The sequence below is a fragment of the Meles meles genome, chromosome 2 (genome assembly GCF_922984935.1).
Source record: "Meles meles chromosome 2, mMelMel3.1 paternal haplotype, whole genome shotgun sequence".
NCBI lineage: Eukaryota > Metazoa > Chordata > Mammalia > Carnivora > Mustelidae > Meles > Meles meles.
In genome coordinates, this window is record NC_060067.1 from 3,113,190 (window position 1) to 3,126,763 (window position 13,574).

At 39.1% G+C, this 13,574-nt stretch overlaps 1 protein-coding gene across 2 annotated transcripts in view; it reads left to right on the forward strand.

Moving 5' to 3' along the window:
• ANTXR2 (ANTXR cell adhesion molecule 2) overlaps nt 1-3,317 on the forward strand; it is a 150,393-nt gene extending 147,076 nt beyond the window's left edge. For both annotated transcript variants that reach the window (XM_045995389.1, XM_045995396.1), the window contains one exon: nt 1,417-3,317. In XM_045995389.1, coding sequence (XP_045851345.1) covers nt 1,417-1,455 — 39 coding nt within the window. In that variant the 3' untranslated portion in view covers nt 1,456-3,317. The remainder of the gene's footprint in view (nt 1-1,416) is intronic.
• The last annotated feature ends 10,257 nt before the right edge of the window (nt 3,318-13,574 follow it).

The following is a 13,574-nucleotide window of genomic DNA, read 5'->3' on the forward strand; positions in this document are numbered from 1 at the left end:
AATTATACTTAGCTAATTTGGAGAAGAGCATCTTTTCACTTTACATTCATTCTAAGGATGTTGTTTGAGGGTTCTGGACAATAAAAAAATAGAGTCTGAGTGCATGACCTAGGTGACCACTGCATTACCAAGGATTTGACCTCATTCTCAGGTAGTCTTCTCTCTGCTTTTCTCACACTCCCTTTTGCACAGATATTATTTGTAGACATTAGGTACAAGGTAAGTAATAAAATTGACAATTATAATAATATTGTCTCCAAATTATTAAGAAGATGTATAATTTGATCAATGTCTCTGCCTTTTAGGCAAAAGTTATGGAAACTACTTTGCTTTTTGGCTTTTCTCTTTCTTCATTAATTTCTGAAAGATCTAAATTTATTGAGCAGACAGTTTTGAGAGGAAAATGGACCAAAATCCCATTTTGATGTTCCAGGCTTTCTTCTCCAGCAGTATCTGTTGTTCCTTTTGAATATTCCCATGGATTGGATATCTAAAATAAACTTAACTGTTCACATTTAGAGAGAAATAAAGAGAAGTTCTAAAATATGAAGTTAGAGAGCAGGTATTAAGACAAATAGGAAAATCTCAGTAAGATGATACTCCCTACCCTAAACTACCCTAAACTAGTTTTTGGCCTATTGAGAAATCTGGATGTGATTTACATAGCACAGGGTATCAGCAGGGTCATACCAATGAGAGGGAAGAGGGGATCCTTTATCAGTAATTGAAAAGTTTTTCAAATAATTCTTAGATTACTTACAATTACATATGAAACAATGTGTCTTTGTAACCTTTATTGAAGTGCCAAGGAGTTGGAATGACAAAGTCTCTTTAAAACTGTGGAATGCAAATAAATAGTCACCATTCGGGGAGGACATGTAATGATGGCGTGTAGTTGTGCACGGAGAAATGGTCAGCAACAGAGGACACGTTTTCTAAGTCTTTTGCAAACTGGTTATAAAATGCAGTCCCAGAGCGACGCCCTGCCTTCCCTCTGCCCGACTCTTACCACCTCTCAACTGCATTCCTCACGCATACATTTTAGAAGCACCAGATTGCATAAAGGAGTACTTTCATCTAAATCCATTATAGAAGGAAACACAGGGTTTGGCTTTGATATTTTTATTGCTGAGATAGTAATGCAGTACTTTAAATAGCAATAGCATAGTTCTATTTTACAGAGTTTTTTACACTCTAATTTTACCGTACCATTGTATAGATGAACTTGCTGTGGAAGGATCTGAATGAACTACCATGCTTTGACCCAGGGCGAAAAACATGACTTTGTGGTTCATCTTAACATTGACCTGTTCTTGCAAAGTTGTTTATTATATCGTGGTAGGAAAACTAGGTATTCTTATGCTTTTTTATAATTGCTTTACTATTTCAATAATGATTTTTTTTTTTCATTTCTAGGGCCGGTGCATAAACTTCTCCCGAGTTCCATCTCAGTAAAGGAAAGCAGGAAGACCAAAGAAGACATGAAGATACATCTTATACTGCTGATATCCAACCAAGTGAAAAAAAATTAAGTGAATTTCAGAAGTTTTTGGAAGAACAGCTTTCTTCCTCTCAGTCAGGAAATGTTTTCTCTGCCTTCTGCTTTGCTTGCACCAAACACTTTTAAATACTCGTTCTGCCGTCTACATGAGAGTTGGTGAAACCCACTGGTAACTCATGATTCATGACATTGAACATACAGACTCATGTTAGTCTACCTGCTATGGTTTATACAAGAAAGTTCATTGGAATGTGGAGAGGAGGAAAAAGCAAAAACAACAGCATGAAGATATCAAAACAGGGACCCCGGAACAACGGGCCATGATGGGTCTGTAATGGAGACAGGAGTGCTTTACATGGAGACGTGGCACTACCATTTTTACATTGCAAGACTGTCCGCCAGAGGCGGAGTATGAAATTTCCCACCAGGCCAAGCAGATACGGGAGTCCGTTGCCTCGTAGCTATGTCAGATCACAAAATCCTCCCCAGTCCCCCATCACACTGTGCCTTACGGGAAGCTTCTGACTGGAAGATCTTGTCATTCTAACACTGAAAAGTGCACACGCATGACAAAATGTAGACAGGATGCCTCAAGGTATTGGTAGCAAGCAAGATTTTGCCCTTTAGTTGTTGAAGACACCTTTCTTCATTATGCACTCGGGAAAAGAAGAAAATTAATAGAGCGTTATTACGCAGGAAGACAGCCTCTAACCAGAGGTCTTGAGTGGAGTTTAAGGGACTTGTGCTTCGAGAACTCGTCCCTGGGAGTGGTGGATTTACCCCACTCTCTATGTTTAGGGTTTAGTAGCGCATAAAGCATTAATATCTGTAAACACACCGGGAGTTTGTTTTGCTTTAATTTAAAGGAAGCGGTAACCACAAAGCTTCCGCTCAGGGTTTTTCCTTCCTCCAAGTCTCCAAGGGCTCTTCAGCGTCACAAGCCAGCAACTCTCTTTGCATGAAAATTTCAAAGTTTAATTAATATAATTAAAGGCAACAGCAAGCAGCAGCCTGTGAAGATTTTGCTCATCTTTTTTATGCCTTTTGACATTGAATGACCTATTACTGTGTGCGCATTACTTGGATCTTGAGGGGCACTCTACCTTGGTTATGAGTCAGTAGAGAAAAAGACCTCCTCTCATCAATGTATACATTAAATTTTCAGGAGGGTCGGCCATCACAAAACATCGAAATGTATGTATTATAATTTTTTAGAAAAACCACCATCGTGTCACGTCGACGATGCCAAATTATGTTAGCGTGAGCGGAAACAGTGTGGGGGAGGAAGAAGGCAGCAGCTGAAGAAAAAAGCTCAAATGATCTAGTCACTTTCGATACTGTACTTCAGATGCGAAATGGATATTCGACTCGAAACCTGACAAAACCCGCCTGTTTTGATGTGAACTGGTATAGACAATGACCAGTGGCTGGGTCAGTGGGATGTCTCTCTGCGAGCACAAAGGCTTATCAAGTGACACTAAAAATAAGTTCAACAACCATCACGTTGGGAAGAAGAAGGCGAACATTTCATGTTTGGCGGGCATGTGAGTGCACAAGACGGAAAGAGCGATTTGGAGCATCCCGGTATAATTACCCCCATTGTGCTCTTAATGGAAATTTCAGAGGACGGGAGTGATTCTGTTGGTTGGTGTCCAGATTTGTGGCACGGCTCCAAGAAGCCTTACTCACACACACAAATATATATATACGTGCATATCCTCTAGCTTGAATCATTTGCTCAAGTCTATTTATGTCACTGGCTGGCTGGATCCAAAGTCATGTGTCTCCGTATTCGTAAATAAAATTTTACCTGTGCCTCCGCGACCATGTTATTTAAACCTACATAAACTCATGCTTTGTTTGGCTAAATATCGAATTGTCCTGGTTACTTTCAGGATAGAATTATATTCAGTCCCAAGATGTTGCTTACGGTCACAAATGGTACCATTGCCGTTCGGTTATCCATGTGTGCAGGTGCCCCTTGGATGCCTGATGCACGCCCAGGGAGTTCCCGTAGACCTTTGCTCGACATTTGCATCTGAGACAGCATGTATTGCTGTTTTCCTAAATTGGCGCTTCATTTCTGATCTGTGCACACCCATAAACGGTATTTAAAAGCACCAAAGATTCTGCAGAAGCTACAGCTGTTTCTTGGGATTTGTCCCCTGGAATTTGTCTACTATCATATGGCATTTGTGTGGCATTTCGATTTTGCTGCATGAGCAATTGTGAATAGACCTCTGTCCTCAAAGGACAAAACAGCTTTCCGTGGATCGTAATGTAAATAGGTTTCCAGTTGTAATACCACCAGGAAGAGCTCTCAGTGACGAGGGAGAGGCGATGGTCTATATGTAGACTAAGAAAGCACCATTCATAAAGTTCAAAGACAGATGGAATTTCATTGCACTGAAAGAGATGAACCAGATCTATGCTATTTTCTCTCATTTTGCCATCTAAGATGTAGAAGAATTTGCTTTGAAAGAGTGCTGTTTACTCACCAAAGAACTAAATCAAAAACTTCTATGCCCTTTAAACAGGAAAATAAAAGGTTAGAATAAATCCATTTCTGTAAGTTTAATAACATTTTTAATTTTTTATAGGGAGGTATAGTTCCTGTTTAGTTTTCCGGACGTAATGTCAGTGGAGATCTCCTCTCTGTGTGTAAACGAGGAAGTCTTTATCCGTAATCTGTTTGTGTTGCATAAGGTTGCGACAACAATTAAGTGGGAAATGATTCCTAACTTATGTGTCTCCTCTGACTGGAAAGAAAGTTTTGAAGGCATCTATATATATTTCATAACAATGTCTGTTCTTTATGGATTTGATCCATAAATATTTATCTATCTGAAAACTTTGATACTTGGAATGTTTTCCTTAAAGCAGTTGGTGCTCCAAGAAAAAACATTTGGTGCTAAGAGTTGCAGCACTGACGCCTTTCCCCAAGTTAATTCTATTTTAAAGATTTATATTTCCTTCCCAATGAGATGCAGAGTAAAATTTGAGACCCTCCATTAAGTAGGGAGCAGCATCTGTCTCCTATAGATAATTCTTACTTTGACAAAAATAGAGAAGGTCTAAGCCTCCTAAACAACTTTAAAATTGTTTGAGAAATGACTTGCTTATATTCCCCCTGAACTTTATTTGAACCATTTTAAATCATAAATTATTCAATATTTGTTTTTCTAATAAATCCTTACTGTGTATAAGATCTGGGTGTCTCTGTGAAGTTAATAACTTTACTATGTAAATATCACTGACCGTTGTTTACTGCTCAGAGGCCATGTGTTAGTTTAGTTTTAAAATCAAAACATGGTCTATAGTATACCCAAAAAGTATTTAAAACATTTTTGATTGATCCATTTCCATGCATCTTTTTTGAATTTTAAGAGGGCAAAACGTAATTAGATGCCATAGACAAGGATTGTAAAGCACTGTCCTCTTCCGTGGCAAGACCGTGCTTAACTTTTGTTGGGTCTTGGACAGCATCCCAGTACTTTAGGAAGTTGATTAGTGTTGTATTCCTGAAAAAGGTTTGGTAGGTGTGTAATTCAGGAGAGAAATAGAGACGTTATTTTAATACGAAAGGAAATGTGTAATCTGGAATCAGAATAAATGGTGCATCTGTCATGCATTTCAAGAAAGGAAGGGGCAGGTGAGGCTCAGGATGTCTGCTCTCAGATAAAAAGGCTGAGTACTGGATGTGTTCTAGCCCGGGGTTAGAGCTGTACTTTGTGTAGTGAATTTCTACGGCATATTTCTGCAAACACTTTAATTTTGGTATATTCCTGCACTTACTAAGATATAATTCAGTCAAATGGACCAAAGGAAATAAATTTTGAGAACTCATAATGCAGCAAGCTCTGTGCTATTCTTTTAAAAATAAACTTTATTTTTGTGCTTTTCTGCCAAAAGAAGATGCTGTTTAAAGAGTGCACAGTAGAAGGTGAAAATTTATATTAAAATGTGCTTGTTCAGATCACTTTACAAGACCTATATTAAGGTAACGTGGGGTGTGTGAGAGAGAGAGTGAGTCAGTGTGATTTGCTACATACATATCCTCTTAGCTTAGGAAACGGGACGAATGATCCAGCCCAGCGAGCTGGCCACAACTCACTTGCTGAAACTGAACTGAGCATCTTCTCAGCCACAGACTAGAGATGGACTGGAGGTATCTCAAGTTCCTTCCAGCTCTGACATTTCTGTGAATATAGTCATATTGGAGGTTTTAGTATTTATGTATTTCATATTTTTAATGACTGGCCTCATTTGAAGAGAACACAATATTAGCTCTGTAAACTGCCATTTAGTTTTCAAAAAGACATTGAACCATAGTACATAATTTTATAATTAGCCATAATAGAATAATTTCTCAGTTAATTTCTTATAACTAGAATTTGTCAAAGAGGCAACTGATAATAAAATTTATATCTGATGAAACCTCTGAAACGATGAGTAAGAAATACTAGGAAGTACATCTGTGTGTTTCATTCTGACTTTACAGTCATAACAAGTGTCTCAAAGGCATATGCAAAGATGTATAGAAATTGTAACAGTATACTTACACTACCAATTTTAATGATGAGGTACTTTGTATACTGCAGAAAGTTAAATTATTAAACCCTTCTTTTCCTTAGTTAAAATTAGAAAACAATCTTAATTGACAATAACTATGCTATGTTCCCCATAGGAAGTATTCAAAAGGGCAAACATTTTACTGAGTAATTTGAATACTACTTAGAATATATAGTATGTTAGAATTGCTAAACTTTGACAAAGTTACCATTGTTTTATTATAGAAGAAGACTCTGGAAGTGAGAATTAAAAAAAAAAAAAAAAAAAAGATGCTTCGCATTGTCTCCTAATCACTATAAAGTTATTTATGTTTTGGTTGAATTATATTTGCAAGATTGTAAATGCCATGGATAAGCCAAAATAAATTGTAAAAGTTATTAAAATATACATTTAAGTAGATCTCAATTTGGTTAGAAACATCAGGAGTTAATCTTGTAGAATACATACAATCCAAAAGATATGCATTGTCTTTATGCTAAAAGGCCAGGTATTCAACAACTTAGATGCAAAACAAAGGAACTGAGAGCTCCCAAAGTTATAGATGATAGAAAAAGGAAATTGTCACATCATGTACTGAATTAGAAGCAAATGTAAACCTCTAGCCATGCTTTTGTACTCCACCATCTGATTCGTGTAAGTAACTCGGGAAAAAAAAACACACAATATAAAATAAGATTGACTAGTTCGAGCAGATGACACCTGTAAATAGAATTTTTACCAGTTGAAATTCAGATGTGAAATGAGATGATTATCATTATCACACTAAAGTTTTCTTTTGAGTTCTTTTTTTAACATCCTATAATCCTAAAAGTCTCTGTTAATTAAATAGAGCAATGACAGACCTTCATCTTCTTTAAATACTTTGTTTGTGTGAGGCTGTCACATGGGAAGAAAGATTATATTTTAAACAATATGTTCAAGTGTAAAAAAATCTTCAGCAAATTCTTAATGTTTAAAAAAGTGGGAGAAAGTTCCAGGACTTTCATAATTAACATCACGGGATTCTTCATAAAGAGCTGAGTATTTCAGAAAGATTGAAAAGATTTCAAATATATTTTTTAAAAGGATATCAAAGACTATATTATTCAATATTCAGTGTGTTTTTTCTCATTTTAAAGGATATTGGTATGATTAGAATAATATAGACAACACTGAAAACAAAAGAAAATCACAATGGCATTACTGTTTGTTTAATATCTCTGTATTTCTGCCACCCTCCAGAAAGTACTGAAGTGATGAATTTTTGTCAATGATTTAAAAAATTTAACTCAAACGATAAAGACCAGTTCATTAGTGGTTTCACAATTACTAAATCTATTGAACTGGTAAAGATAAAATCATCAAATTATTTTTTCTAATCATATATGAAATGGAAGGGATTCCTGTGCTTTAAAAAAGATTTCCCTCGACTCTTCAAAAATCAGTCCAGTAATCTCTACCCAAGGTCATTATGCATAGTTTATAATTTCTAACTTTGGAAAAAATGTTCTTAGTGTCAATTAAATTGAGAAGAGAGGGCTTTATTAATTTTCTGTTGCTTCTATCACAAATTACCACAAACCTGGTGGCTTAAAACAACACAAACTTCTTCTCTTAATGGTCTGAAGATCAGAAGTCCAAAATCCATTTGAGTGAGCTAAAAAGTTGTGGTTTCCACGGCATTAATTCCTTCTGGAGTCTCTGAGAGGAGGATTTGCTTTCATGTCTTGTTCAGCTTCTCGTGGCCACTTGTAACCTTGGCTTGTGGCCCCTTCTTCTGTCTTCAAAATGAATCATTTCCAACCTCTGCCACAATTATCACATCCCCTTTTGTCTTTCTGGCTTCTTCCCTCAAAACCCCTCACATAATCATATCTGCAGAGTCCCTTTGCCATGAATAGTAACAGTCCCAGGTTCTGGGGATTAGAACATGGACGTCTTGTGGGGCCATTATTCAGCCTACCACAAAGATTAGCATGATTTACCTTTCATTAAATATTTCCTTTGTATCTAATGCCCTGAGAAAATTCAAGTTGGTTTAAATGTATCCATCACATCCTTGCTGGCCCATATTCTTTAGATCTTGTCATCACACAAGTGATTTTGTTTTTGGAGGAATTCCATTTGTCCCCATTCTACTGTTTCATATTTTACTTGAAATTTTTCTCAGAAAAGGAAAAATGCCAGAGGATAAGTTCTTGGAAGATTTTTTGCCAGATGATAAACCTCGCACAAGGCTGAGAAGCATATGGACAGTTTTTTATTGCCTCTGGAGAATTTACCTGGCCTATCTGCCCGAGCCCAGAAGTTAACCTAGATTTAGTCTCTGTAATACTTTATGCTGTCCTACTGAAAACCTATTTGGAAGGTATTGAGATACCACTAGAGATAAAGGGCAAAAATAAGTTGATATTGCTAATATCAGCAATATACATATAAAACGAACTTGAGAAACATCTTAATTATTATTATAATAATTAATTAATTATAATAATTAAACATTATCTTAAATTATTGTATTAACTATTTTGTGCTAACTCATATGGTGTTCACACTGGTACACCCTGTGTTTATATAGGTCATTGACTGCAATCTTAACTCTCATACAATTTATATATGTATATTATATATATGGATATTGTATGTATGTGTATGTATATCTATCAAACTATATTGTATATAATATATGTAATGGTTACCTGTTGAATCTTAGGTTGTGGGATATATGTTCTAGAGTGACATCATACTGGGTTCCATATATGATACCACTCCAGAACATACATTCTACAACCAAGAATTCCACAGATGACTATTGTGATGCCTCCTGAAGGCAAGATAGTGCCTGTGGCTCACCAGGGAAATGCTGTAATGAATCAGCTGGTCTTCCCTTCCGGTGGAGAAAATCCCTTCAGCAAATAGGTAACAAGTGGGATGAGTATTTTAAATGTGTGAGTGCTGCAGTTGTTGATATTGATTACTTAACTGGGTTGCAGCTTTCAGGGGAAAAACTGGAAGAACAAGCACTTTAAAGGATAAGGACACGAAGGGAGAAGGAAAGAAGAATGTGGTAGACGTTGGAGAAGCATGCCCCAGAGTCAGTAGAAACTGAGGCTGTCTGTGATGACCCAGAGATAAGAATGACAGGAGAGAGAGCAGGAAGGGTGGGAAAAGGTGGGGCAGGGTGGTTTAGGAAGGGATCCGAAGGCGTGTGGTGCTATTCACTCTTTTCTACTACATCTTCAGGACGGGAAGAAGTTGTTGAAGGTGTCAGAGGTCTAGAGAAGGAAAGCTAGATCAGCAGGTTGGTATTTTGAAGCAGAGATTAGGGAGGTGACCGTCAAGGAAAGGGTGTCATGGACACTTCGGCATCTCTCCTCAAACCCCCACGTCCCTGTGCACTGTCTGGGTAGCACATTTCTGAGCTGCTCATACCTCCTTGAGTTATGGGAGCATTTGTTTTGTACTGCCTCAATTAAAACCTACCCCTCAGTTTTAAACAGATGCCATGTGTTTAAAGTTAGAACTAGTCATTCTTGCTTCACACTTGTATTTTTCTCTGTTACTTTTAAAGCTCCAAAAAGAGTACTACTATTTTGAATAATTTGGCCCACAGTACTACCTCCCCCCCACATCCTGTCTCTGTGGGACTTCTCAGCCCCGTGCCGAGATCTCTGGGGTCTGACCCCCACCTCGTCTCTTGTTGCCTTCTTCAGCCTCACCCCCACATGAGCTAGAGTGAATGCCATGTGGGCGCTCGTGCAACCCATGCCCCATCACAGCGTGTCTGGCCCAGAAGAGCACTCATGAGGACGCCTCTCCCATCGAATTCACCTTCACTGTGGGGCTTCTGCTGCAATGGAGACAAAAAGACCCCACTCTAATGTGATGTTATAATTTACTGAACAGGCACCATTTTTGGTGCTGGACAAACAGTAGCGAAGAACAAGACGTTGGCCCTCGTGGACTTTCCATTCACATGGGGAACTAGGAAACACACAGTGGGGCTTCCAGAGGCGCTCCAGTAACGTGGCCATGTATAGTCCAGGCCGGATGTGCCGTGAGGGAGATAAAACAGGGGAGATACACCCTGAGTAGAAAGGGATTTACAGTTGGGGGAGTCAGGGAAGGTGTCTCAGGGGCCGAGAATTCCAGGTAGAGAGAAGAGCACATTCCCAGGGGCTGAAGCGGGAAGGAACTTGGTAAGAACAAGATGATGGCTGGAGCAGGGCAGAGGGTGGAGAGTCTGTGATGGGAGAAGAAGCTGAGGTAGCAGGAAGCAGAGCTCGTAGGGCCCCCAAGGCCCCGGAGGGAGATGAGCAGATACTGTCACCAGGGCAGGAAGCCCGTTCCTGGAGGCATCCCCCAGGACAGTGGCACGTTCTGCTTTGCACTAGGGGCCAAAAGAAATGACTCTAGCTTCTGTGTGGAGAGTAAGCTTTGGGGGGCCAAAATGGAAGGGGGGAGATGTGTGTGAAGTACTGAGAGATCTCGTCTTTACATTCTGTGTCCGTGTAAGTTCATATACGTGTTTGCCGAAGAACAGTGATCAATATGCAGGAACTAGGTTTCAAGTTGATATTATTAAAGGAATACCAGGGAGTTAAAACTATCTTATCTTATTTTATTTTATTGTTAAGTTATGTCACCATACAGTCCATCTTCAGTTCGGATGTAGCGCTCCATGAGTTAAAACTATCTTGTACTCCAGTTGCTTACGTGCTTGGTAACTGGAACAATAAACTGCCTTTCCTCTCCTCTTTGTAGTGAACAATAGAGCACGACAAGCCATGTCGAGGGACTTACCTCAGTGCGGAGGGGGTCTTACAAAGTCATCCCTTCCGAGCTTCCGCTGAGTCCCCCCATGTGAAATGAGTCTCAGATCCGTGCTCTGCAACAGCGACTGAACAAAACTGAATTTCTCTGCGTAAAACAAATATTGGAGGCCTTTCCCCCTCCCCTGAACTAGAAGGGAAATAAAATGGAGAAAAAAGAGGAGAGGAGAGGGGCCGAACAGCACTAACAGAGGGTAGACATACATGAGAAGATGACAGAGGGAACGGTTGTGTGTAAGAATGGAGAAGCCTGGGGTTCTGTCTGCCGTGGCAGGCATTCCCGCAGCGCAAAGCCTACCGTCTCCTGATGTCGTCCGTGGACTCTGCTCTTGAGTTCAGGAAAAGCTTTCAAGGGATGACAAAATGATCCTTAAGGTTAATATAAAAACGAGCCTCTCTAAAAATGTGCAAAAATATTGAGAACTGGCCATTCTAAAACTGTTGAATGGGTTTAAGGTAATATTATGTGGCTCTTAAACAGCAAGTTGTCCCCACCTGTTAACTGTTTTCCTAGACTTATATATATATAGTATATAATATGTATATAATATGTATGTAATATGTATATAATATGTATATAATATGTATGTAATATGTATGTAATATGTATACATGGTTAGAAGGGAGAGTGATTTTGAAGTCAATAAAACTAATATCTCTTGCAATCATTGTTCAGGTAGCAGTCTTGAACAAGACATCCATAAAACTGATAAATTCTAAAATGACAGAAATAAAAGGGGCCAGATTCTCCAAATTTCCCCTAAAATATTTTATCATGTGCCAATGAACCTTGACTTTGTAGGAACAAATTATTAGACTCTATGCATGCAATAAAGGTAACATTTACATCTCTTGTATTTTTTACTTTAGATAGCTGCATACACACTCCTCTTTAGGAAATACATTTGTATTCAAAAATACTATAAACAATTCAAAATATGAACCTTTGTGCACTTCACAATCCTAAGGATATCCCCAATATGTCCGTGAAGCATTTTGACGTCCCAAAATAATGATTTCTTAGCTTGCTTAAAGAAAACAAGGCAGGGGCGCCTGGGTGGCTCAGTGGGTTGAGCTTCTGCCTTCAGCTCAGGTCATGATCCCAGGGTCCTGGGATCGAGCCCTGTATCAGGCTCTCTGCTCCGCAGGGAGCCTGCTTCCGCCTGTCTCTCTGCCTGCCTCTCTGCCTACTTGTGATCTCTGTCTGTCAAATAAATAAATAAAATCTTTTAAAAAAAAGAAAACAAGGCAAATCACTTAACATTAATAACTTGCACTTATGTATCTTTTTATAATTTTCCAAAGTACGTCCATGTGTACTCTTCACTGTTTTTATTAATAAATATGTACTGGCCTTCCACTATGTATCCAGCACAAATCTGGTGAAAACCCACGCAAATTTAGTGTGAAATTATGGTGTCAAGGTATGGGTGGAAGGTGGAAAAAATGGCCTTCCCATGATGCTCAGTAAAAAGTCTTGCAGCATGAATCCTGAGTGGCCCATTTAAAAATAAACCCTGATCACATAAAATGAGATTTAATGCTAAATGAGGCCTGCTTTATATGGGCAACCCTAGATAAACTCTGTACCGCTGAGAGTATCTCATTTTGCTGCCACACAATTTTCCGTGTATGTTAACAGCCTTCCTGAGGAAGCAAAATACTTTTAAATCATTTAATGTACTTTAAAACATTACTTTGGTCTAACTCACAGATAAGTTAAGCCACATAAAAATTTAATATCCCCTAAGGGTAAACAAAACAAAACAAAATACCATAAAAATGATGAGGTTAAGAAGGTTGACATGATTCCTTGGAAAAGCGAAGGTTTCTGTAGGAAATTGTTTTCAGGGCCAGCTGAAGGACATTATGATAGAGATCATTGCTTTAACATAATTTCAGAGGCAGTTAATGTTGAACAAGAAAGGAAAGAAAACCCAAGACAGTGAAAGGATAATTAATTCAGTCTTGGTTTTAATTTCCAAGGATCATATGGTGAAGTGACCCTTCGCAACAGACAGCTGAACTAGATGTATATTTTGCTTTTTTACCTTGTGACGATTAACTCTTCCTGGTGTTTATTCCATTTTCCCAACTGACCTGCACAAAGCAGGTGGGGAACAGTGTTGCAGAGGACGAAGCTGGGCACCGAAATATTCCTGCCTCCAAGGCACCCTAATTTTCTGATAGTCCCTGGAGATGGCATGATGTTCCTGGGAGGAATCCTGGGGGCAGCAGAGGTTAGTCATGATTAGTAGCTGGGAATGTAAAGACCCCAGATTAATGCAAACCCTGTTGCCAAAAACGGACCAAGAAGGTCAGAAGCCAATCAATGCCCAGTGTTACAAGTGGTGAAAAGCAAAGGTAAGAACAAAGTCAGAGCAGGAAACCTGCCTTCTTTTGCAGATTCTGTAACTTCGCTGGTTAATTTTGACGGGTGCCTCCATGTGACCTTCTCTGCACTAGGCCAGGGGACCCTGAAGTGAGAAAGACAAACTGGTCCCAGCAGTCTTACCGGCAAGTGCGGACCAACATGGAACAAGATGATGCAAGTCATGAGTTCTCCCAAGGGGAGACATGAAATGCTACAGGGCCAGGTACTGGGGGGCGGGGGGGCTAACCTCACCTGTGTCAGTGGGGGAAGCTGGGAGGTTGTCACTGACACCGGGAGGGTGAGCAGCATGTCCTTC